We start from the raw sequence: 25900 nt of genomic DNA, 5'->3' as shown, positions 1-25900 counted from the left end.
TTCATGAAGCATTCAAACATACAAATTATAGGGATCCCAGAAGGGGAAGAAGAACACCCCAGAGGAATGGAAGCCATGCTAGAGGATATCATAAATGAAAATTTTCCAAATTTCACCAAAGATTCTGACATACTTCTTTTAGAGGGATATCGGACGTGAGGTCATCTCAACTCAAATAGAGCTTCTCCAAGACACATTGTGATGACCCTGTACTCTGGGGCACAGGAGCGAGGAGAGGACAGTCGGCTTAGAGGGAACCACACCAGAGTGGCGGTTCCCTGAGGCTTGGAGCAGCAACCGTCTTTTAGCAGCAATACGGCTAGGCATAAAACTGTGTAAAACTGTATATATTCTCTACCTGCAACTCTGAGATCCCAGCACTCCCTTCCACTCTCACTTTGAGATCTAGAAGCCTGTCCCCCAGGAGTCCAGATTCTTGGGTGATTTTTCGAGGGGTGTGGACAGTGCCTAAACCGCAGATGGTCAGTGCTGACTCTGGGGTGCGGGAGCAAGGAGAGGATGGTCGGCTCAGAGGGAACCACACCAGAGCAGCAGTTCCCTGAGGCTCAGAGCCATCTTTTAGCAGCAATATGGCTCACTCAGGGATATTCTGAAGTCACACTCCCTGTCTCCCTGGGCAATCAGAGGAGGCTGGCAACAACCCATGAGTAAAGGATTTGCCTGAGGCAGTACTGACTCACAGACCCGGGAAGGTCCCAGGGCGGGGCTGACCCAGAGGACCGCTTTACTGAGCCTAAGATGCACCTGGCCCTCAGGGTATCGTCAGCCTATAGACAAAGGAAGGCAGCAGGATAGAACTAACAGGTAACCTAATACAAACCTGGAGGAGCAAAGACAGGGCTTTGGAACTCAAAACAGCTTCTCTTCTGCAGGGGAATTTAGCAGTTCTATTCGGTTCTGTCAGTAACATCAATCAGGGGTGGGGCTGGACCTGAGTGAACACCCCCCAACCATCACCAAGCACCCGGGGCTGTCAGGCCTCACCTCCTCCTGCTAGATAGAGGCAGAGTGCAGAGGCCTGGCAGATTTCCTTGTGATTAAGGCAGGTGCAAACACCTGGAGTATCTGTTCACTATAGGCAACTGGGTCAGCCAACTGCAAGGCTATCACAGAGGTGCGAGGTGAGGAAGGAGGCATAAACCTTCCCAGACTGATCTATTTTCTGGGTGGGCTCCTCCTGACTCCACACAGCACTGGAGTAAGCCCTATCAGAGGAGTCACCAGACCCCTGTGATCCAGTTCGCAGAGACCTCTTAAACTCCCACCTGAGACAGGTGCTGACTGAGACAATTGATTTGGACCTTTTGAACTAAGCCAATCGCCTGAGGACTATTCAGGTGGTGTCCTGGGTGTGTGGTTGTAAGAAGGTTTGATTTTCCTTTTCCATTTGTTGCCTGTTGGGGGTGGGGTGACTTAATTGCTGGTATTTCTTCACAGCTGAGATGTCAACCCAGAGTAACTATTTCACTAGTGTCAAACAAAAACCAGCTGAAAACAAGACAGAACCACTTAGCCCCACCACACCAAACAGGGCCCCAGTTTCTCAGGCCATAGCACTGTATGGGTCCTCGACAAAGCTCCAAGGGAAAAATCAAAGGGAGTAAAACAATCATGGGGTGGAATCAGTGGAAAAACTCTTGTAACATGAATAACCAGAATAGATCAACCCCAAATAAGGAAAGTTATGGCAGATGTAATTGAAGATCCCATTCATAAACAGCTGGCTGAGATGTCAGAAATCAAATTCAGAAGTTGGATCACAAACAAGATGAATAGAATGTAGGAAAATTTGGAATTAGAAATTCGAGCAGTGATTCAAAAGTTGTAATTAGAAATTCAAGGAGCAATTCAAAAGTTGTCTCAAGAATTCAATGAATTTAAAGACAAAACCACCAAATATTTTGACACATTGAAGCAAGAATTTGCAGCCCTCAAAGATCTGAAAAATACAGTAGAATTCCTCAGTAGCAGAGTGAAACAGGTGGAAGCAAGGATTTCTGACATCGAAGACAAAGCTTTTGAATGCTTTCAAACTCTCAATGAGGAAGAGAGCAAAAATGGATCATTGTCTCAGAGAGCTCTGGGATAATTCAAAGAAGGCTAATATCTGTTCATTGGAATCCCTGAAAGTGATGAAGTGGCTTCACAGGGCACGGAGGCCCTACTCCATGAAATTATAAAAGAGAATTTTCCAGACATGCCAAGAGATTCTGAAATTCAGATAGCAGATAGTTTGAGAACCCCAGCACAACTCAACCCGAATAAGGCATTCCCCCAGTCACATCATAATTAACTTCACTAAGGTTAATATGAAGGAGAAAATTCTGAAAGGAGCCACAAATAAGAAATCCATTACCTACAAAGGGAAGAATATTAGAATGACTGCAGATGTCTACGCTGAAAGTTTTCAAGTCAGAATAGGGTGGTCATCGACATTTAATCTCCTCAAACAAAATAATTTCCAACCCCAAATCCTGTATCAAGCTAAACTGACTTTCATTTATGATGGAGAAATTAAATACTTTAATGACATTCACATGTTGAAGAATTTTGCCATAACCAAACCAGCTGTTCAGGATATTCTCAGAACTATCCCCCATAATGACCAGCCCAATGCTCTACCACATAAGTAAACTCACTCAGAAACTTATGATCAAACTCCAACTTCCACAGTGGTGAAAGTATTAAAAATGTCCACTGGACTTTCGAAAAACTCAATACCCCAAATTTTACCAGACTTATGAATATTCTCCATTAATGTGAATGGCTTAAACTGTTCTCCAAAGAAGCACAGGTTAGATGACTGGATACAAAAACTCAGGCCAGATGTTTGCTGCATACAAGAATCACATCTTACCTTAAAAGATAAATATAGACTCAGGGTGAAAGGATGGTCATCCATATTTCAGGCAAATGGTAATCAGAAAAAAGCAGGTGTTGCAATTCAATTTCCCAATAAAATAGGCTTTAAACCAACAAAAGTAAGGAAAGATAATAATGGTCACTTCATATTTGTTAAGGGTAATACTCAATATGACGAGATTTCAGTTATTAGTATTTATGCACCCAACCAGAATGCCCTCAATTTATAAAAGAAACTCTAACAGACGTGAGCAACTTGATTTCCTCCAGCTCCACAATATTTGGAGATTTCAACACTCCTTTGGCACTGTTGGATACATCCTCCAATGTATCTGAGCAAAGAAATTTTAGATTTAAACCTAACCATCCAACATTTGGATTTAGCAGACATCTACAGAACATTTCATCCCAACAAAAATGAATACACATACTTCTCATCAGCCCATGAAACACACTCCAAAATCGATCACATCTTAGGTCACAGATCAGGAACCAGATAAGGCTTCCCATTGTCTCCACTGCCCTTTAACATTGTAATGAAAGTTTTAGCCACCACAATTAGGGAAGAAAAGGTGATCAAGGGTATCCATACAGGGTGAGAAGAGATCAAACTTTCGCTCTTCGCAGATGATATGATTGTATATCTGGAAAACACCAGGGATTCTACTACAAAACTCTTAGAAGTGATCAAAGAATACAGCAGCATCTCAGGTTACAAAATCAACATTCATAAATCGGTAGCCTTTATGTATACCAACAATAGTCAAGCTGAAAAAACAATTAAGGACTCTATTCCGTTCACAGTAGTGCCAAAGAAGATGAACTATTTGGAAGTTTATCTAACAAAGAATGTGAAAAATCTCTATAAAGAAAACTATGAAACTCTAAGACAAGAAATAGCTGAAAATGTTAACAAATGGAAAAACATACCATGCTCATGGCTGGGAAGAATCAACATTGTTAAAATGTCCATACTACTCAAATTAATATACACTTTTAATGCAATCCCTACTAAAGCTCCACTGTCATACTTTAAAGATCTTGAAAAACTAATACTTCACTTTATATGGAATAAGAAAAAAACTCAAAATAAAACAAAGCAGGAGGAATCATGCTACCTGACCTCAGACTATACTATAAATCAATAGTGATCAAAACAGCATGGTACTGGCACCAAAAAAAGAGAAATACATGTATGGAGCAAAATAGAGAACGAAGAGATGAACCCAGCTACTTACCGTTATTTGAGCTTTGACAAGTCAACTAAAAACATTCAGTGTGGAGAAGATTCCCTATTTAACAAATCGTTCTGGGTGAACTGGCTGGCAACCTGTAGAAGACTGATACTGGAACTACACCTTTCACCATTAACTAAGATAGACTCTCACTGGATTAAAGATTTAAACTTAAGACATGAAACTATAAAAATACTAGAAGAGAGTGCAGGGAATACCCTTGAAGAAATCAGTCTGGGTGAGTATTTTATAAGGAGGACCCCCCGTGCAATTGAAGGAGCTTCAAAAATACACTACTGGGACCTGATCAAACTAAAAACCTTCTGCACAGCCAAGAACACAGTAAGTAAAGCAAGCAAACAGCCATCAGAATGGGAGAAGTTATTTGCAGGTTATGTCTCCAATAAAGGTTTAATAACCAGAATCCACAGAGAACTCAAACGTATAAGCAAGAAAAGAACAAGTGATCCCATCGCAAGCTGGGCAAAGGACTTGAAGAGAAACTTCTCTGAAGAAGACAGGCGCATGGCCTACAGACATATTTAGAAATGCTTATCATCTTTAATCATCAGAGAAATGCAAATCAGATGATGGCGGACAGGATGGACGTGTAGCCCACCTCTCCCAAGCCATCAGGTGAGAGGAAAGGGGGTCTGGACCTTCCCTGTGAGGATTATTGGAGTGGACAGACAGCTGGAGATACTCAGCGAACTGGTGAATTGCTATATATGAGGGGTAATTTAAAACCACAGACTCTGTTGTAGAGATTCTTCCCTGCTTGGCCGTGCTGGCCAGCAGGCCCCTCCCCTACAGAGGTCAGCAGCTTGTAAATGCTGACAAAACCCAATTGACAAATATTTATTCCTGAACTGAAGGAGGCATCCGAAAGGAGAGCCACTCAAAACCATGGGGAACTGGGCAACCTGTTGGACAATTGAAGGGAAGGGATCCTGCCCAGGAAACAGACATTTTGAACTACCCAAAAGGGCGGGCACCTTTCCCCCAGGTGTTGGAGGGGGCTGGCGGTTCAGGCTGCGCGGGGAACTGGCGGGTGCCGATCCAAAAGGGAAACTCTGAACCATAAAACTCAGAATCAGGTACCTGAAAGCTCCAACTAGGGGAACAGGCTACAGCTGCTGAAGCCGTGTACCGGCTTCTGCCGCTAAAGCCGCGAACTCCGCTTCAGCCCTGGGAACCAGCTACACCTGCTAAAGCCACAAACCCGCCAGCAACCATGCAAACCCAGCACCACTCTCCCCACAGCCAATTGCAGTCATCAGTTTGCAGGAGAACCTGGGAATAGAGTGGAAAGACAAGAAGCGTGGACAGCTGCACTGAGTGGGAAGGTCGGTCTCAAGTGCTATCTGGAAAAGAACAGCTGAGGTTACACAATTCTTAGGCGACAAACTTTTACAGAACATAGAAGGTGATTACCATGGTAACAGTATAAACTGTAAATCAGGTATAAGCCTCGGAACCACTCACAGTGCCACCTGGTGTCCAGAAAGTATACTGCAGTATGAATATATTCCTACGAAAGTTGATCCCTACAGCAGACATATAGATGTATATAGGTATATTTCTACACACAAGAATATTTTTGTAGTTGGTGCCTTTTTTGTTTGTTTGTTTTGTTTTGTTTTGGTTTTGTTTTGTTCTGTTTTTCCTCACCATTTTCTTGGAGGAGCTTTCGATAATTTTTTATTATTACATTTCATATAGATATTTTTATTTCTATGTTTTCTAATTTTAATTTCTTCTTTCTTCTCTTTTAACATTTCTACTAACACCACTTTTTCTCTTTTTTTCTTTCTTTCAATTATTTTACGATTATCACTATTTTTATTGCAGTTGTTTTTATATTGCTGTTGTCGTGGGTGTTACCTATATGTTTATGTGTTTCTGTCTGTTTCTGTATCTATGGGCCCGTGTGCCTGGTAACCTTTGTATCTGTTTATTTGTTCATTTGGTCTCAATGAGCTTGGTGTTATGAACTGCAACTCTGAGCTCCCAGCACTCCCCTCCACTCTCACTCTGTGATCTGGAGACATGCCACCCCAGGAATCCAGATTCTTGGGTGAAATCTCAAGAGGTGAGACAGGACCTGGACTGCACCTAGCCAGTGCTGATTCCGCAGCACAGGAGCGAGAAGACGATGGTCAGCTAAGAGAGAATCACACTGGAGTGGTGGTGCCCCGAGGTGCAGAGCAACAGCCGTCTTCAGCAATAACAAGACCCACCCTCAAATATCCAATAGCCTCTCCTCCTGTCTCCCTGGGCAACCAGATGAAGCCGAGCATCTTCTCAGATGGCAACCACCATGGAACAGACCTGGAACTGAAACACAGGCCCCGTGACTAAAGGATTTGCCTGAGGCAGAACTGACCTGGATGGAACATGGGGACTAGAAAACACACCCGCAGAGCCAGGAAACTCCCAGGGTGGGCCTGATCCAGAGGACCGCTTTGCTGAGGCTAAAACGCACCTGGCACTCAGGGGATCACCAGCCTATAGACAAAGGAGGTCAAGAGGCTACAGCTGACAACTAATCGTGCTGCAAATACAAACTCACAGGAGTAAAGACAGGGCCTGAGGCACAGGTTCTGGGAACTAAAATTAGCCTCTCCTCTGCAGAGGAATCTAGCAGGGTCAGAAACAAACTCTCACAGGGTTGTTCTGTTCACACAGTAACATAAACTAAGGGTGGGGCTAGAAATGAGTGAACACCTCCAGCCTCCATCAAGTGCCCGAGGTTGACAGGCCACACCACCCCCTGCTGGATAAAGACAGAGAGCAGTGGCCTAGACGAGCAGACACAGGCTACCCTGTGACTTAGACAGATGCAAACCTCTGGAGTATCTGCTTACTGCAGACAACTGACTGGGTCACAGCCCTGTGGGGCTAGCAGTGACTGGGTGTGACAGAGCTGCAAGGTGGGGAAGGAGGCATCAACCTTCCCAGCTTGATCTATTTACTGGGTGGCTCCTCCTGACACCACACAGCACTGGAGCAAGCCATATTAGAGCAGTCACCAGACCCCTGTGATCCAGTTTCCAGGGACCTCTTGAACTCTCCAACCCAAGACAGCTGCTGACTGAGACAATTGATTTGGACCTTTTTAACTGAGCCACTCACCTGGGGACTATCCAGGTGGTGCCCTGGGTGTCTGGTTGTAGGAAGGTTTGATTTTCCTTTTCCATTTGTTGCCTGTGGTGGGTGGGGTGACTTAATTGCTGGTATTTCTCCACAGCTGAGACTTCAACCCAGAGTAACTGTTTAACAAGGGTCAAATAGAAACCAGCTGAAAACAAGACAGAGCCACTTAGCCCCTCTACACCAAACAGGGCCCCTGTTTCTCAGGCCACAGCACTGTACGGGTCCTCGACAAAGCACAAGGGGAGAAATCAAAGGGAGTAAAACAATCATGGGGTGGAATCAGCAGAAAAACTCTGGTAACATGAATAACCAGAATAGATCAACCCCCGCCCCAAGGAAAGATACGGCAGATGTAATTGAAGATCCCATTCACAAACAACTGGCTGAGATGTCAGAAATCGAATTCAGAATTTGGATGGCAAACAAGATTAACAAAATGTAATTAGGAATTTGAGGAGAAATTCAAAAACTGTCTCAAGAATTTAACGAATTTAAAGACAAAACCACCAAAGACTTAGACACACTGAAGCAAGAATTTGCAGCCCTCAAAGATACGAAAAATACAGTAGAATCCCTTAGCAACAAAATGGACCAAGCAGAAGAAAGGATTTCTGACATTGAACATAAAGCCTTCGAACGCTCCCAAACTCTCAAAGAGGAAGAGAAATGGAGAACAAAAATGGATCATTCTCTCAGAGAGCTCTGGGATAACTCGAAGAAGGAAAATATCTGACTCATAGGAATTCCTGAAACAGATGAAGTGGCCTCACTGGACACAGAGACACTTCTGCATGAAATTATGAAAGAGAATTTTCCAGACATGCCTAGAGATTCTGAAATTCAGATAGTGGATAGCTTCAGAACCCAAGCACCACTCAACCCCAATAAGACACCACCCAGGCATATCATAATTAACTTCACTAAATTAATAAGAAGGAGAAAATTCTCAAAGCGGCCAGGTGAAAGAAAACTATTACCTTCAAAGGGAAGAACATTAGAATGACTGCAGATCTCTCTGCTGAAACTTTTCAAGCCAGAAGAGGGTGGTCATTGACATTTAATCTCCTAAAGCAAAATGACTTTCAACCCCAGATCTTGTATCCAGCTAAACTGAGTTTCATTTATGATGGAGAAATTAAATACTTTAATTACATTCATATGCTGAAGAAATTAAAAATATTCAATGGGGAAAATTCCCTATTTAACAAATGGTGCTGGGTGAACTGGCTGGCAACCTGTAGAAGACTGAAACTGGACCCACACCTTTCACCATTAACCAAGATAGACTCTCACTGGATTAAAGATTTAAACCTAAAACATGAAACTATAAAAATACTAGAAGAGAGTGCAGGGAAAACCCTTGAAGAAATGGGTTGGGTGAGTTTTTTATGAGAAAGACCACCCCACCCCAGGGCAATTGAAGCCGCTTCAAAAATACACTGTTGGGACTTAATCAAACTAAAAAGCTTCTGCACAGCCAAGAACACAGTAAGTAAAGCCAGCAAACAACTCTGAGAATGGGAGAAGATATTTGCAGGTTATGTCTCCAACAAAGGTTTAATAACCAGAATCCACAGAGAACCCAAACGCATTAGCAAGAAAAGAACAAGGGATCCCATCGCATGCTGGGCAAGGGACTTGAAGAGAAACTTCTCTGAAGAAGACAGGTGTGCAGCCTTCAGACATATGAAAAAATGCTCATCATTTTTAATCATCAGAGAAATGCAAATCAAAACTACTTTGAGATATCATCTAACTCCAGTGAGACTGGCCTATACAAAACCCCAAGACCAGAGATGTTGGCATGGATGTGGAGAAAAGGGAATACTTTTGCACTGCTGGTGGAATTGCAAATTAATACATTCCTTTTGGAAAGATATATGGAGAACACTTAGAGATCTAAAAATAGACCTGCCATTCAGTCCTGTAATTACTCTACTGGGCATATACCCAGAAGATCAAAAATCAAATCATAATAAAGATATTTGTACCAGATAGTTTATTGTAGCCCTATTCATAATTGCTAAGTCATGTAATGAGCCCAAATGCCCATTGATCCACGAATGGATTAATAAATTGTGGTGTATGTACACCATGGAATACTATGCAGCCTTAAAGAAAGATGGAGACCTTACCTCTTTCATGTTTACATAGATGGAGCTGGAACATATTCTTCTTAGTAAAGTGTCTCAAGAATGGAAGAAAAAGTACCCAATGTACTCACCCTTATTATGAAACTAATCTAGGACCTTCACATGAAAGCTATAACCCAGTTACAACCTAAGAATAGGGAGAAGGGGGAAAGGGAGAGGAGGGAGGGGGGAAGTAGGTGGAGGGAGGGGGATTAAAGGGATTACACCTGTGGTGCACCTTACAAGGGTATATGTGAACCTTAGTACATGTGGAATGTAAAGGTCTTAGCAAAATAACCAAGAAAATGCCAGGAAGGCTATGTTAACTTGTGTGATGAAAATGTGTCAAACGGTCTATGAACCAAGTGTATGGTGCCCCATGATCATACTGATGTACACAAATATGATTTAATAAAAATAAACAATAAAAATAAATAAATAAATAAAAATATTTCTGGAATGAAAAAAAAGAAATGCAAATCAAAAGTACTTTGAGATATCATCTAACTCCAGTAAGATTAGCCCCTATCTCAAAATCCCAAGACCAGAGATGTTGGCGTGGATGTGTAGAAAAGAGAACACTTCTACACTGCTGGTGGGAATGCAAATTAATGCATTCCTTTTGGAAAGATGTTTGGAGAACACTTAGAGATCTAAAAATAGATCTGCCATTCAATACTATAATTCCTCTATAAATACTAGGCATATACCCAGAAGACCAAAAATCACATCATAACAAAGATATTTGTACCAGAATGTTTATTGCAGCTCAATTCATAATTGCTAAGTCATGGGAAGAGCCCAAGTGCCCATCAATCCACGAATGGATTAATAAATCGTGGTATATGTACACCATGGAATATTATGCAGCCTTAAAGAAAGATGGAGACTTTACCTCTTTGATGTTTATATGGATGGAGCTGAAACATATTCCTCTTAGTAAAGTATCTCAAGAATTGAAGAAAAAGTATCCAATGTACTCAGCCCTACTATGAAACTAATTTATGACTTTCACATGAAAGCTATAACCCAGTTATAACCTAAGAATAGAGGGAAGGGGGAAAGGGAGGGGAGGGAGGGGGGAGGTGGGTGGAGGGAGGGTGATTCGTGGGATTACACCTGCAGTGCATCTTACAGGGGTATATGTGAAACTTAGTAAACGTAGAATGTAAATGTCTTAGCACAATAACTAAGAAAATGCCAGGAAGGCTATGTTAACCAGTGTGATGAAAATGTGTCAAACAGTCTATAAAACCTGTGTATGGTGCCCCATGATCGCATTCATTACACAGCTATGATTTAATAATAATAAAAAAATGGAAGAAAAAACTGTTAAGGACCCTATTCCATTCACAGTAGTGCCAAAGAAGATGAAATATTTGGGAGTTTGTCTAACAAAGGATGTGAAAGATCTCTATAAAGAGAACTATGAAACTCTGAGAAAAGAAATAACTGAAAATGTTAACAAATGGGAAAACATACCATGCTCATGCCTGGGAAGAATCAACATTGTTAAAATGTCCATATTACCCAAAGCAATATGCAATTTTAATGCAATCCCTATTAAAGCTCCACTGTCATACTTTAAAGATCTTGAAAAAATAATATTTCACTTTATATGGAATCAGAAAAAACCTCGAATAGCCAAGACAATACTCAGAAATAAAACAAAGCAGGACGAATCACGCTACCTGACCTCAGACTATACTATAAATCAATAGTGATCAACACACCATGGTACTGGCCCAAAAACAGAGAGGTAGATGTCTGGAACAGAATAGAGAACCAAGAGATGAACCCAGCTACTTACCGTTATTTGATCTTTGACAAGCTAACTAGAAACATTCAGTGGGGAAAAGATACCCTATTTAACAAATGGTGCTGCACGAACTGGCTGGCAACCTGTAGAAGACTGAAACTGGACCTACACCTTTCACCATTAACTAAGATAGACTCTCACTGGATTAAGATTTAAACTTAAGACACGAAAGTATAAAAATACTAGAAGAGAGTGCAGGGAAATCTCTTGAAGAAATCGCTCTGGGCTAATATTTTATGAGGAGGACCCCCCCAGGCAATTCAAGCAGCTTCAAAAATACACTACTGGGACCTGATCAAACTAAAAAGCTTCTGCACAGCCAAGAATACAGTAAGTAATGCAAGCAGACAGCCCTCAGAATGGGAGAAGATATTTGCAGGTTATGTCTCCAACAAACTTTTAATAACAAGAATCTATAGAGAACTCAAATGTATAAGCAAGAAACGAACAAGTGGTCACATCTCAGGCTGGGCAAGGGACTTGAAGACAAAATTCTCTGAAGAAGACAGGCACATGGCCTACAGACATATGAAAAAATGCTCATCATCTTTAATCCTCAGAGAAATACAAATCAAAACTACTGTGAGATATCATATCTAACTCCAGTAAGATTAGCCCATATCACGGAATCCCAAGACCAGAGATGTTGGCATGGATGTGGAGAAAAGAGAACACTTCTACACTGCTGGTGGGAACGCAAATTAATACATTCCTTTTGGAAAGATGTTTGGAGAACACTTTGAGATCTAAAAATAGATCTTCCATTCAATCCTATAATTCCTCTACTAGGCATATACCCAGAAGACCAAAAATCACATTATAAGAAAGATATTTGTACCAGAATGTTTATTGCAGCCCAATTCATAATTGCTAAGTCATGGAAAAAGCCCATGTGCCCATCGATCCACGAATGGATTAATAAATTGTGGTATATGTACACCCTGGAATATTATGCAGCCTTAAAAAAAGATGGAGACTTTACCTCTTTCATGTTTACATGGATGGAGCTGGCACATATTCTTCTTAGTAAAGTATCTCAAGAATGAAGGAAGAAGTATCCAATGTACTCAGCCCTACTATGAAACTAATTTATAGCTTTTATATGTAAGCTATAACCCAGTTATAACCCAAGAATATGGGGAAGGTGGAGAGGGAGGGGGGAGGATGGGCAGAGGGAAGTTGATTGGTGGGATTACACCTGCAGTGCATTTTACAACTGTACATGTGATACTTAGTGTATGTAAAATATACTAAGTATAAGACTTAAAGACTATAAATGTCTTAACACAATAACTAAGAAAATGCCAGGAAGGCTATGTTAACCAGTGTGATGAAATGTGTGAAATGTTATATTAAACCAGTGTATGGTGCCCCATGATCACATTAATGTACACAGCTATGAGTTAATAATAAGAATAATAATAATAAAGAATTTACACTGGAGCGAACCCATACAAATGTCAAGAATGTGGCAAACAAAGCCTTTTACCAGTCCTCAGTCCTTACCAATCGCAAGATAATTCACACCAGGTAGCAAATCTAAAAATGTGCACAATGTGGCAAAGCTTTTATTTTTTTTTTTTATGAAATCATAGCTGTGTACATTAATGTAATTATGGGGTACAATGTGCTGATTTTATATACAATTTGAAATGCTTTCGTAAAACTGGTTAACATAGCTTTCACCGCATTTTCTTTTGTGTTGAAGCCTTACTGCACGTGAGAAAATTCATACTGGAGAGTAACACTACAAATGTAAAATATGTGGCAAAGTCTTCAACCCGTGCTTGTACCCTTATAAACATAAAAGAAAAATTTATATCAACTGGCCAGGTGCAGTGGCTCACGCCTATAATCCTAGCCCTTCTGGGAGGCTAAGGAAAGTAGATTGCTTGAACTCAGGAATTAAAGACCAGCCTGAGTAAGAGCGAGGCCCTGTTTCTAGTAAAAATAGAAAAAACTAGCCAGGTGTCATGGTGAGGACCTATAGTCCCAGCTACTTGGGAAGGTGAGGCAAGAGGATCACTTGAGCCCAAGCATTTGAAGTTGCTGTGAGCTATCATGACACCACAGCACTCTATTCAGGGTGTCTGAGTGAGACTGTGTCTCTAAGAAAAAAAAAATTCATATCAGAGAAATCACATACATGTGAATAATATGGCAAAGCCTTTACCCAATGCTCTTACCTCACTATACTTGATAGAATTTGGTTATGGAAGCAGCCCAAGTGCCCATCAACCCATGAATGGATTAACAAATTGTGGTATATGTATACCACGGAATATTACACAGTCATTAAAAAAGACGGAGACTTTACCTCTTTTATGTTTACATGAATGGAGCTGGAACATATTCTTCTTAGTACAGTATGTAAAGATTAGAAGAAAAAGTATCCAATGTACTCAGTACTATTTTGAAACCAAATATATAATCACTTCACACTTTCATACGAATGATAAAACACAACTATAGCTCAGAATGAAGGAAGGAAGGGAGGGGAGAGAGGAGGGGGGAGAAGCTGGGTGGAGGAAGGGTAATCAGTAGGACCTCACCTATTGTGCATAATGCAAGGATACATGTCAAATCTATTAAGAATAGAGTATAAATGTCATAACACAACAATTAAGTAAGAGAGGTGAGGCTATGTTAACCAGTTTGATATAAGCATTGCAAATTGTATATAAAATCAGCACATTGTACCCCATAAATTCATTAATGTACACAAGTCATGATTTAATTTCAAAAAAGAAAAAAAACAAAGTCCTAGCAAGCTTAAAAAAAAAGAGAGAAAGAAAGAAAAATCCTGCAAATGTAAATAATGATGCAAGTTTTAAGTAACTACTTATGTATTACTTCACATCAGAGTATTCATACTCGACAGAAGCAATGTGAGTATAAATAAATGTCTATGAGTGCACTGTAGTGTTATACAGAAATAAAAAAGTGGTGCAACACATTTATTTATATTGCAATCTTATTGTATACAGATGAATTGATACTGGAGGACCACCTAATTCAACTTCAGAAAATTCAGATTGGAGAGGTCTAAAAATGCCAGGAATGCAAAAAAATATTTGTTCAAATAATACACTTTAGAAAACACCATAATTGGCTCAGCACCTGTAGCTCAGCGACTAGGGCGCCAGCCACATACACCGGAGCTGGCATGTTCAAATCCAACCCGGGCCTACCAAACAACAATGACAACTACAACCAAAAAATAGCCGGGCATCATGGCAGATGCCTGTAGTCCCAGCTCCTTGGAAAGCTAAGGCAAGAGAATAGCTTAAGCCCAAGAGTTTGAGGTTGCTGTGAGCTGTGAAGCCACAGCACTCTACCAAGGGTGACAAAGTGAGACTCTGTCTCAAAAAAAAAAAAAAAAAAAGAAAAAGAAAAAACATGATAATTAATATTAGAATGTATTTGACAATAAAATAAATTGTTAAAAAATATTTCATCTTAATTCAAGTCTAAATAAATATCAGGGGATTCACAAGAGAAAGCACCAAGCACGAACACTTCCCAACATTACTGTAAAGCAGATGATTAATCATGCAGACTAATCGCAAGTTGAAAGAGACAGACAATTTATTTGCATGTATGTTTAAAAAGAGAATGAGATTGATTGGAGTTAAAATTACACTCAAAGTATACTTTTTGCATTAAAATAATTTTAGGAGTTTTGAAAATTAAATATAGATGAATTTCAACATTCAAATAACTTCTATGATGCCTTCATTCCTAGTGTTTCTATGAAAGCTTGTGATAAACTGTTGGAACATCAAAAGTATGAAAAGTGCTCCTAAATTAGGTGGGCATAATTTATATATACTTCCCAAAAATTAGGCACACTGAAATGTAATATGCATGAAGAAAATCTAAGAAAAGAGGCTTTTTGTGATCAAGTTATAACACTGATTCATACAATCTGTGTGGTAGGTTTTCAGTGTAGTATTATTCTGAGAGACATTTTGAATTTAAGAAATAGTATTTCCACTGAGAAGAACACACAGCACAGTGTCACTTGGATGACTGCCAAAAAGGCGTAACCTTAATTTAATCATAAGGAACCATTAGACACATTCAGACTGCAGGACATTCCACAAAATAATTGGCTACTCTTCCTTGAAAGTGTCAAGGTCACGAAAAAAAAAAAAAAAGTAAGTAAGTGTCAAGGTCATGAAAGATAGAGAAAGACTGAGAATATGTGCCAGATTAGGAGCAAAGGAGACTGGACACTAAAAGCAATTTAGGATCCTGAACTGGATCACTGACCAGAAGGGAGATGTCAGTGGGACAATGTATTGGTTACCTGTATATCAATGTTAATCTGCTAGTTCTGATCATTATAGGTAGGTAAGATGTTAACGTTGGGGAAGACAGGTGGAGGATACATATATAATGGAATTCTGCATACTATTATACATTTTTGTACATACAAAACTATTTTAAAATAAAAAGCTAAATTTGTTTTCATAAAAAAAAATAGTATTTCCGATTGTATATCAAGACAATAGAATCCAGTGGGTTTTAAAATGCTGTTATTAATTCTGTGTGAGAACTTTGTTTAAATAAAACAAAATTTTCCTTTAAAAAAAAGGTTTTCAAGGACCCATCCATGGAATTTGGGGGTCTGGAGGTCATGGTCATCTTGAGAGAGCATGAAGGGAGTGGTGACAAGGTGAGGAGCCGACGGAGAAATAGAGGCAGTGAGTGAAACAGCTCTTTGCCTACAAGAGGACAGCAGAGCAAGCCGGTTGGACATTTGAAGGCAGATTGAAGTGCACTGCAAAGGGGATGTCTGGGAACTTACATGTTACCCATCTGTCCTATTTTGTGACTTTCTCTAGCACCCCTACAGAGAAGCCTCGGGGAAGCTGGGTGTTTTTCTCATCCAAGGGGAAGGTTTCTTCAAATAGCAATGAGGACAAATGTCCCAGGCTAGGCAATGAGATCCACTGGTACAACTTGGAAACTGGATGATAGGATAGGAGAAAGAAGATGCCCCAAGAAGAGAGAGACTGCCTATTCCTCTCCGTGGTCCAGCTGTTCCCTATGGGCAGGGGTCATAGCTGATCCCTGCCGGGAAGTGACTGGCCAGAGAGAGCTACATCCTGGTCTGAGGCCAACAGAGATGGTTCAGGTAGGGATGAGACCCTGCACAGTGCCCTTGAGGAGGTCTTAATTCCAGGGTGAAGACTGTGGGCCAGTGTGCGGTGGAGACCCTGCTGTGTGCAGTCCACCCTGGAAGCCCTCAATTAGGAGAAGGGTGCACTAATGTGGAAAAGATAGGCCAGAGTTTGACCCAAAGCAGGCTTGGGCCGTGGAAGGGTAAGAAAGAGAAAGGCCTCAGGGAATGCAGTCAATAGAGAGAAAGAGTCTGGTGGGGCAGTGAGGAAAGATGTGTTCTCCTCAGCTTCTCTCACTTCTCTGCAGTCCCAGACTTGCTGGTGCCCTATCCCAACACCCCAGAAGTCCACCGCCCTGACACCTGGGGAAGTCCATCTAACCTGACACTCCAGACCTATCCTGCGGCCACACTCACCAGGCTCCTGTGGCCCAAGAACCAGTTCCGCATCGGGGGCTGTGGGAAACAGCGGAGGCGGCGGCAGTTGTCATAGAAGGCATAGGTCCAGGCCAGGAGGCGGGCCAGGAACCAGAAGGCCCCGACCAGCAGCAGCAGCAACCATGGGGAGGCTGTTACCAGCCCCAGGCCCAGCCAGGACAGGCTCAGCTGCAGCATCCTGCAGGGCAGAGGGGTAGAGGGGGAGTTCCTGAGGCTCAGGAGAGGCCAAGGAAGCTCCAAGGCCAGTGCAGAGGGGCAGGGACGAGGAGGGCTCAGAGATGGGGAAGCAGGGACTGAGAGCAGGGAGAGAGATCCAGGGACAACTGGAAAGAGGCAGAGTTGGGGACAGAAAAACACAGTCAGGAGTGCTATCTTCCCCCTAGAATCTCCTCTTCTCTCCTCCTGAGATTTCTTTCCTCCTGAACTGTTCTTATATCCTGGGCAAGGCTGAAAGGGGCCGAGCTGAGCCATCTAATATCTGCCTGCCTCTTCCCTGCCTATCAGCAGCCAAAAATAAAAAGTGTGGGAAAGAGGTGTTCAAATAGCCTGAGGCACCAGTTCCGGGTCAAGTTGGATGGGACTCTGTTACACTCATTTTTTGTTGTTGTTACAAGTTAAGGAGAAAGTTCTATACCTGCCAAAGCTGTTTCTGCACCCTGAGTGCCTATTTTGTGCTGGGCACTTTACCAGGGATAGGGGGTACAACATCCAACTCCTTGATGATGGGGGGAACATCTAGTAGAAAGATGGGCCATGATCACATAAAGAATCAAGAACACAGTGGTGCCTGTAGCTCAAGCGGCTAAAGTGCCAACCACATACACCAGAGCTCACCAGGCTCCTGTGGCCCAAGATCCAGTTCCGCATCAGGGGCTGGTGGGTTCGAATCCGGCCCAGGTCTGTCAAACAATGACAACTACAACTAAAAAATAGCCAGACGTGGTGGGCACCTGTAGTCCCAGCTACTCAGGAGGCTGAGGCAAGAGATTCTCTTGAACCCAAGAGTTTGAGGTTGCTGTGAGCTGTGATGCCATGGCACTCTACCCAGGGCAATAGCTTGAGGCTCTGTCTCAAAAAAAAATAAAAGAAAGAAAGAAAGAAACAAGAACACATCATGAGAGTGACATGGCTTCCAGGAAGGGGAGTCCTTAAGTGGAAGCCAAAAAGAAGAGGGAGAGAGGGATATGTGGTTGAAAGGGCTCCCTTAATTATGAAGTGAGTGATAGGCCTAGTGGACCTAGGCTAAGACAGAAAGGTGTCAGGCCTAGGCTATAATGGAAAAATACCAGTTAATTCCTAGCAAATTTTTAGATTTCAAACCTTTCAAATGAAATGAAATAAGTCTAGTTCACTCCCAAGATAAATGAGAAAGTACTACTTGATTTCTTGCTTCTAGTTCATTCCCAGTTTCTTGCTTGGCTAACTCCCTGGGAAACAGACCAGAAGGTACCAACTGTTCCCGCACTGACTTTTAAATAATACCAGGTAGGGAAATTACTGAAACTAAGATGTATCGAGGGAAAGTACTGATACTAAGATGTATAAAGGGAAAATATTAAAACAAAGGTGTATCACATATAACTAATGGCAAAATCCTGCTTCTGTACGATGCTTGTTTGCCACCCCACCCAAATGCACCTGAACAGCCTGCATGCCAACCAGGATGCAGACCAAGCCTTAAAAACCTGACCCCTTAAGCACTTGGGGCAGCTCTCAGAAACCTCATTTTGGGACACTGAGGCAGTCGCCAGCCAGCTCATCAATAAAAGAACTCTGCTGTAAATTTGGCTTGTTTGGCAGTGTGGTCTTTGTGGAACTCCTGGGCACAACAGTGAGGTGCCCAGCAGTGGGCATAAAGCAAGCATAATGGCCTTGCTCCTTCAACACCCATGCCCTGATGGCAGTGGGTGAACTTGGAGAATTCAGCCAAGGAGGCAAAATTTGGCCCAGAATTCAATCCAGAAGCAGATGTCTCAGATGCCTCCAAACCCCAGCAGATGTCTGCAGCCACAGCAAGGGTAAGGGCCATTGGATGGATCTAGACAGCAGGAGACAAAAAGGGAGGCAGCATGGTAAGCGGGAAGTCTTGAATGGGAACATTCAGAGCCCCAGGAGGCTAGAGTCTCTCCAGTGTTTTTTGTTTAACAAGGAACATCTTAGCTGCCAAATCACACACCTGACTGGTGCAACGTCCCCAGGGAGTGCTATGGGGAGGAACCACTCTGGGGGAGACAGAGGCTGGTGCTTCTCTCCACAGAAACACCCAAAGTAGGCAGGGGGCAAGCGAGTCAGACCAACAGCAGAGGTGACTCCATGAGTGATCAGCCTTAGACTTGACCCATCAACCTATGAACCTCAGTCTTTGTATCTGAAAAAGGGGCCTGATAACACTTCACAGGGCATTGCGAGTGTTTCATCAGACAAAGAAGAGAGAGCAGGGAAAGAAAATGAGTAATGTTTCCAACTCTGTGGAACATGTATCAGTACATGTGTGTTTGCCTGGGTGTAAACATTTGTGTATGCACTGAAAAAATAATGCAGAAGAATCCACACATCACAGTGGAATTGAGGGAAGGAGAGTGGATTAAAGACATATTAAATTTTCTACATGTCTGTTGCTATCTTTTCACACTTGGCTGCTATAAATTTAAACATCAAAACAAATTTTTAAAAAGAAATAATAATTTGGCACAGTGGGGGCACATGATTGGTGCATAATACAGGTGAGTAGTTCTTATTTTGTCACCATGAAGACATACCTCTCAGGAATCAGCTTGGAGTGTCTCTAGAGCAAGTATGCAGGCTGCCCACTAGTTGCAGTAACACATTCCCTTTCCATGAATGTTGGGGAAGAACAAGTTTTGGATTCAGCAGAACTGACTTCTAATCTAAACTCTGGCATGTACTGGCTGTGTGTTCCTGGGTATGTTGCTTGCCCTCTCTGAGCCTCAAATCCTCCTAGGTATAATAGACAGCGACTCTGCCACTATTCCTCAACAGCAAACTTTTTTTAGCACCTCCAGTGTACCACGCACAGTGCTAGGACCCAGACCCAGGATGAAGAAGACAGACAGGGGAGACGGGCAAGATTTCCAACTGAGAGCAGCTTCCAAGGGAGGCTCCTGTCAAAAAAAAAAAAGATAGTGTGCAGAAACAGCCCAATTAAGCTTAAGACTGAGAGCCCAGCCAAGAGAGAGATGATAACTGCAGGTCACTTCTGCTGCGGCAAGCTGCAACTCCAAGAAACCAAGCTTCAGGTACAAAATTCATCTGGAAGGAGGAGTGTCTGTCCACTCCCCCAAGAAAGCTGTGATTTTTCTTTGTTTTCTGTCTCCTTTCATTTCTCTCTTCATTTGCTCCTGCAGGTTTTCTATGGACAAGCAGTGACCTGTGGACTTCTTGCCTCACCCCACCGGTGACTGCTGTGGGAAGTGGGGACTACTTCCTCAGAGGGACCCTGCTGTGACTCTGAACACTCTCTTGCTAGGCAGAAATATCGAACTAAGATCTTCCCTGCCATTTTGAACTTCCAGTACGCCCTTCTCCCTTACTCGATGAACCAAAAGCCTAACCACTACTGAGGCTGAGGGAGGAGGTTCTTGAGCAGTGCCCCCCCATCCCTGTCTGCCAGACCAAGTGCCTCCCCAGCAAGAGACTCCAGAGGGCACGCCGAACACCCCCCCACCACCACCAGGATGTCCGCCGGCAGCCGGGCAGCCTCGCACCCCGTGCCTGACCAGGCCTCCACATGCCCTGGCCAGGAACTCTGGGAGCTGTGCAACATGCGTCCTGCCTCCCATACCCTCCCTTCTTCCAACAGGCCTGCTTGTCTAGCCAGGGACTCTGGTAGCTGCACACCCTCTGGAGCCCTCCCTGCCTCTGCGCAGAGCCCTTCTCCTGGCCAGAGACTGCTGGAGCCTGGGAATCTCTGTGCCAAAGTCACAGGGTGCCAGGCACTCCCAGAACTGTGTGCACCACCCCCCACCCTGTTTCTGGATCTCGGTGTGTCACACTCCAGAGCTGCTCTGACAACCAGAACTCCCTGGCTGGGGCAGCCCCAGAGGAGCTACACAGGGTCACTCCCTACAAAGATCCAGCCTCAATAGAGTGATCCCACTGGCGTCAAATCTTGGAGAGACACCTCCCCAACTCTGAGGAAGACCAGAGGCAATGGTGAAAAACAATCATGAAGCAAAATCAATGGAAAAACTCTGGCAATATGAAAACTCAGAGTAGATCAACTCCCCCAGGGAACAATAAGACAGACAAAGCACAAGATCCCATGCATAAACAAATAGCTGAGATGTCAGAAATCGAATTCAGAATCTGGATAGCAAATAAGATCGAATTAGAATTCCACCCAGTAACCCAAAAGATGTCTCAAGAATTCAACAAATTCAAAGATGAAATTACCAAAGATTTTGACACATTGAGACAAGAAGTTGCAGTCCTCAAAGATCTGAGAAACACAGTAAAATCTCTCAAAAACAGAATGGAGCAAGCAGAAGAAAGGATTTCTGACATTGAAGACAAAGCTTTCAAACACTCCCAAACTCTCAAAGAGGAAGAGAAATGGAGGGCAAAAACAGATCACTCTCTCAGAGAGCTCTGGGATAATTTGAAGAAAATCAATATTCGTCTTATTGAAAGCAACAAAGTGGCTTCACAAGACACAGAGTCTCTTATTCACGAGATTGTGAAAGAGAACTTTCCAAACATGCCAAGAGATTCTGAAATTCAGATAGCAGACAGTTTCAGAACTCCAGCATGACTCAACCCAAATAAGACATCCCCCAGACACATCGTAATCAATTTCACTAAAGTTAATATGAAGGAGAAAATTCTGAAAGCAGCCAAACATAAGAAAACCATAACCTACAAGGGGAAGAATATTAGAAAAACTGCAGATCTCTCTGCTGAAACCTTTCAAGCTAGAAGAAGATGGTCATCAACTTTTAATCTTCTAAAACAAAATAACTTTTAACCCAGGATCCTGCATCCAGCTAACTGAGATTCATTTATGATGGAGAAATCAAATACTTCAATGACATTCACATGTTGAAGAAATATGCCATAACTAACCAGCTCTCCAGGATATTCTCAGACTTGTCCTCCATAAAGACCAGCATAATCCTCCACCACAAAAGTAAACTCACCCAGAAACTTTTGATCAAATTCCAACTTCCACAGTCGCAAAAGGATTAAAAATGTCCGCTGGACTCTTGAAAGACTTATCAGTATTCTCAATTGATGTGAATGGTTTAAATTGTCCTCTAAAGAGGCACCAGTTGGCTGACTTGATACAAAAACTCAAGCCAGATATCTGCTGCATACAAGAATCTCATCTTACCTTAAAAGATAAATATAGACTCAAGGTAAAGGGATGTTCATCTATATTCCAGGCAAATGGAAAGCAGAAAAAAGCAAGCATTGCAATCCTATTCGCAGACACAATAGGTTTTAATCCAACCAAAATAAGGAAGGATAAGGATGGACACTTCATATTTGTTAAACGTAATACTCATTATGATGAGATTTCAATTATTAATATTTATGCACCCAACCAGAATGTGCCTCAATTTATAAGAGAAACGCTAACAGACATGAGCAACTTGATTTCCTCCAGTTCCATAGTACTTGGAGATTTTAACACCCCTTTAGCAGTGCTGGATAGATCCTCCAAAAAGAAGCTAAGCAAAGAAATTTTAGATGTAAACATAAGCATTCAACATCTGGATTTAACAGACATCTACAGAAAATTTCATCCCAACAAAATTGAACACACATTCTTCTCATCAGCAGACAGAACATACTTCAAAATCAACCACATCCTAGGTCACAAATCTAACCTCAGCAAATTTTAAAAAATAGAAATTATTCTTTGCTTCTTCTCAGACCATCATGGAATAAAAGATGAACTCAATAACAACGGGAATCTGCATACTCACACAAAAGCATGGAAGCTAAATAACTTTATGCTGAAGGATAGATGGGTTATCGATGGGATTAAGAAGGAAATTACCAAATTCTTGGAACAAAATGACAATGAAGACACAAATTATCAGAACCTCTGGGACACCACAAAAAGCAGTCCTAAGAGGAAAATTTATAGCACTGCAAGCCTTTCTCAAGAAAACAGAAAGAGAGGAAGTTAATAACTTAATGGGACATCTCAAGCAACTGGAGAAGGAAGAACATTCCAACCCAAAACCCAGCAGAAGAAAAGAAATAAACAAAATCAGAGCAGAATTAAATGAAAATGAAAACAAAAGAATTATACAACAGATCAATAAGTGAAAAACTTGGTTTTTTGAAAAGATCAATAAAATAGATAAACCTTCAGCCAACCTAACAAGGGAAAAAACAGTAAAATCTCTAATTTCATCAGTCAGAAATGGTAAACATGAAATACAACAGACCCCTCAGAAATTCAAAAAATCCTCAATGAATATTACAATAAACATTACTCTCAGAATATGAAAATCTGAAGGAAATCGACCAATACTTGGAAGCATGCCACCTACCAAGACTTGGCCAGAATGAAGTGGAAATGTTGAACAGGCCTATATCAAGTTCTGAAATAGCATCAACTATACAAAATCTCCCTAAAAAGAAAAGCCCAGGACCAGATGGCTTCACGTCAGAATTCTACCAAACCTTTAAAAAGAAACTAGTACCTATATTATTAAACCTATGCCAAAATATAGAAAAAGAAGGAATATTACCCAACACATTCTACAAAGCAAACATCACCTTGATCTCTAAACCAGGGAAAGACACAACAAGAACAGAAAATTATAGACCAGTATCACTAATGAATATTGATGCAAAAATACTCAATAAGATCCTAACAAACAGAATCCAACAACACATCAAAAAAAATTAAACACCATGACCAAGTGGGATTTATCCAGGGTCTCAAGGATGGTTCAATATACATAAATCTATAAATGTAATTCAGCACATAAAAAAACTAAAAAATAGAGACCATATGATTCTCTCAATTGATGCAGAAAAAGCTTTTGATAATATCCAGCATCCCTTCCTCATCAGAACACTTAAGAAAATTGGTACAGAAGGGACATTTCTGAAACTAATAGAGGCCATCTATGGTAAACCCACAGCCAATATCGTATTGAGTTAAATTGAAATGATTTCCACTTAGATCAGGTACCAGGCAAGGTTGACCATTGTCTCCATTGCTCTTTAACATTGTAATGGAAGTTTTAGCCATTGCAATTAGGGAAGAAAAGGCGATCAAGGGTATCCACTTAGGGTCAGAAGAGATCAAACTTTAACTCTTTGCAGATGATATGATTGTATATCTAGAAAACACCAGGGATTCTACTACAAAACTTTTAGAAGTGATCAAGGAATACAGCAATGTCTCAGGCTACAAAATCAACACCCATAAATCTGTAGCCTTTATATATCCCAACAATAACCAAGCCAAAAAAACAGGCAAGGACTCTATTCCTTTCACAGTAGTGCCAAAGAAGATGAAATATTTGGGAGTATACCTAACAAAGGACATGAAAGATCTGTATAAAGAGAACTATGAAACTTTAAGAAAAGAAATAGCTGAAGATGTTAACAGATGGAAAAACATACCATGCTCATGGCTGGGAAGAATCAACATTGTTAAAATGTCTATACTACCCAAAGCAATATATAATTTTAATGCAATTCCTATTAAAGCTCCATTGTCATATTTTAAAGATCTTTAAAAAATAATACTTCATTTTACATGGAATCAATAAAAACCTCGAATAGCCAAGACATTACTCAGCAATAAAAACAAAGCAGGAGGAATCACGCTACCAGACCTGAGACCGTACTATAAATCGATAGTGATCAAAACAGCATGGTACTAGCACAAAAACAGAGAAGCAGATGTCTGGAACAGAATAGAGAACCAAGAGATGAACGCAGCTACTTACCATTATTTGATCTTTGACAAGCCAATTAAAAACATTCAGTGGGGAAAAGATTCCCTATTTAACAAATAGTGCTGGGGGAACTGGCTGGCAACCTGTAGAAGACTGAAACTGGACCCACACCTTTCACCATTAACTTAGACTTTCACTGGATAAATGATTTAAACTTAAGACATGAAATTATAAAAATACTTGAAGATAGTGCAGGGAAAACTCTGGAAGGAATCTGCCTGGGTGAATATTTTATGAGGAGGACTCCCCAGGCAATTGAAGCAGTATCAAAAATACATTACTGGACTCGTGCGTGAGGCAAGCGGAGCCTGAGACGAGACCAGAGGCCGAACTCGGGATCTGACAAGATGGCCGGGCTGCCCCGCAGGATTATCAAGGAAACCCAGCGTTTGCTGGCGGAACCAGTTCCTGGCATTAAAGCAGAACCAGATGAGAGCAACGCCCGTTATTTTCATGTGGTTATTGCTGGCCCCCAAGATTCCCCCTTTGAGGGAGGGACTTTTAAACTCGAACTATTCCTTCCAGAAGAATACCCAATGGCAGCTCCTAAAGTACGTTTCATGACCAAAATTTATCATCCTAATGTAGACAAGTTGGGAAGAATATGTTTAGATATTTTGAAAGATAAATGGTCCCCAGCACTGCAGATCCGCACAGTTCTGCTATCCATCCAGGCTTTGTTAAGTGCTCCCAATCCAGATGATCCATTAGCGAATGATGTAGCGGAGCAGTGGAAGACCAACGAAGCCCAAGCCATAGAAACAGCTAGAGCATGGACTAGGCTATATGCCATGAATAATATTTAAATCGATCCGATCATCAAGTGTGCATCACTTCTCCTGTTCTGCCAAGATTCTTCCTTTTTTGTTTGCATTTAATGGACACAGTCTTAGAAACATTACAGAATAAAAGCCCAGACATCTTCAGTCCTTTGGTGATTAAATGCACATTAGCAAATCTATGTCTTGTCCTGATTCACTGTTGTAAAGCATGAGCGGAGGCTAGAAGTATCATCTGGATTGTTGCGAAACGTTTAAAAGCAGTGGCCCCTCTGCTTTTATTCATTTCCCCCATCATGGTTTAAGTATAAAGCACTGTGAATGAAGGTAGTTGTCAGGGTTAGCTGCAGGGGTGTGGGTGTTTTTATTTTATTTTACCTT

The 25900-nt window shown here is 41.6% G+C and overlaps 2 protein-coding genes across 2 annotated transcripts in view; one reads left to right on the top strand and one right to left on the bottom strand.

The window, feature by feature from the left end:
* The window catches only part of LOC128582215 (cytochrome P450 4F8-like), a 50030-nt gene extending 33062 nt beyond the window's left edge, over positions 1-16968 (bottom strand). The window contains exon 1 of the mRNA XM_053585909.1: positions 16771-16968. Coding sequence (XP_053441884.1) covers positions 16771-16968 — 198 coding nt within the window. The remainder of the gene's footprint in view (positions 1-16770) is intronic.
* An 8062-nt stretch (positions 16969-25030) lies between these two features.
* LOC128582220 (ubiquitin-conjugating enzyme E2 N) lies at positions 25031-25697 on the top strand. The gene has a single exon (XM_053585913.1). The coding sequence runs from the start codon at positions 25088-25090 to the stop codon at positions 25544-25546; it is 459 nt and encodes a 152-aa protein (XP_053441888.1). The 5' UTR covers positions 25031-25087; the 3' UTR covers positions 25547-25697.
* Positions 25698-25900: the final 203 nt, after the last annotated feature.

This window comes from Nycticebus coucang, chromosome 3 (assembly GCF_027406575.1).
Source record: "Nycticebus coucang isolate mNycCou1 chromosome 3, mNycCou1.pri, whole genome shotgun sequence".
NCBI classification, from domain to species: Eukaryota; Metazoa; Chordata; class Mammalia; order Primates; family Lorisidae; genus Nycticebus; species Nycticebus coucang.
This window is presented reverse-complemented; position numbering and strand designations above follow the sequence as displayed.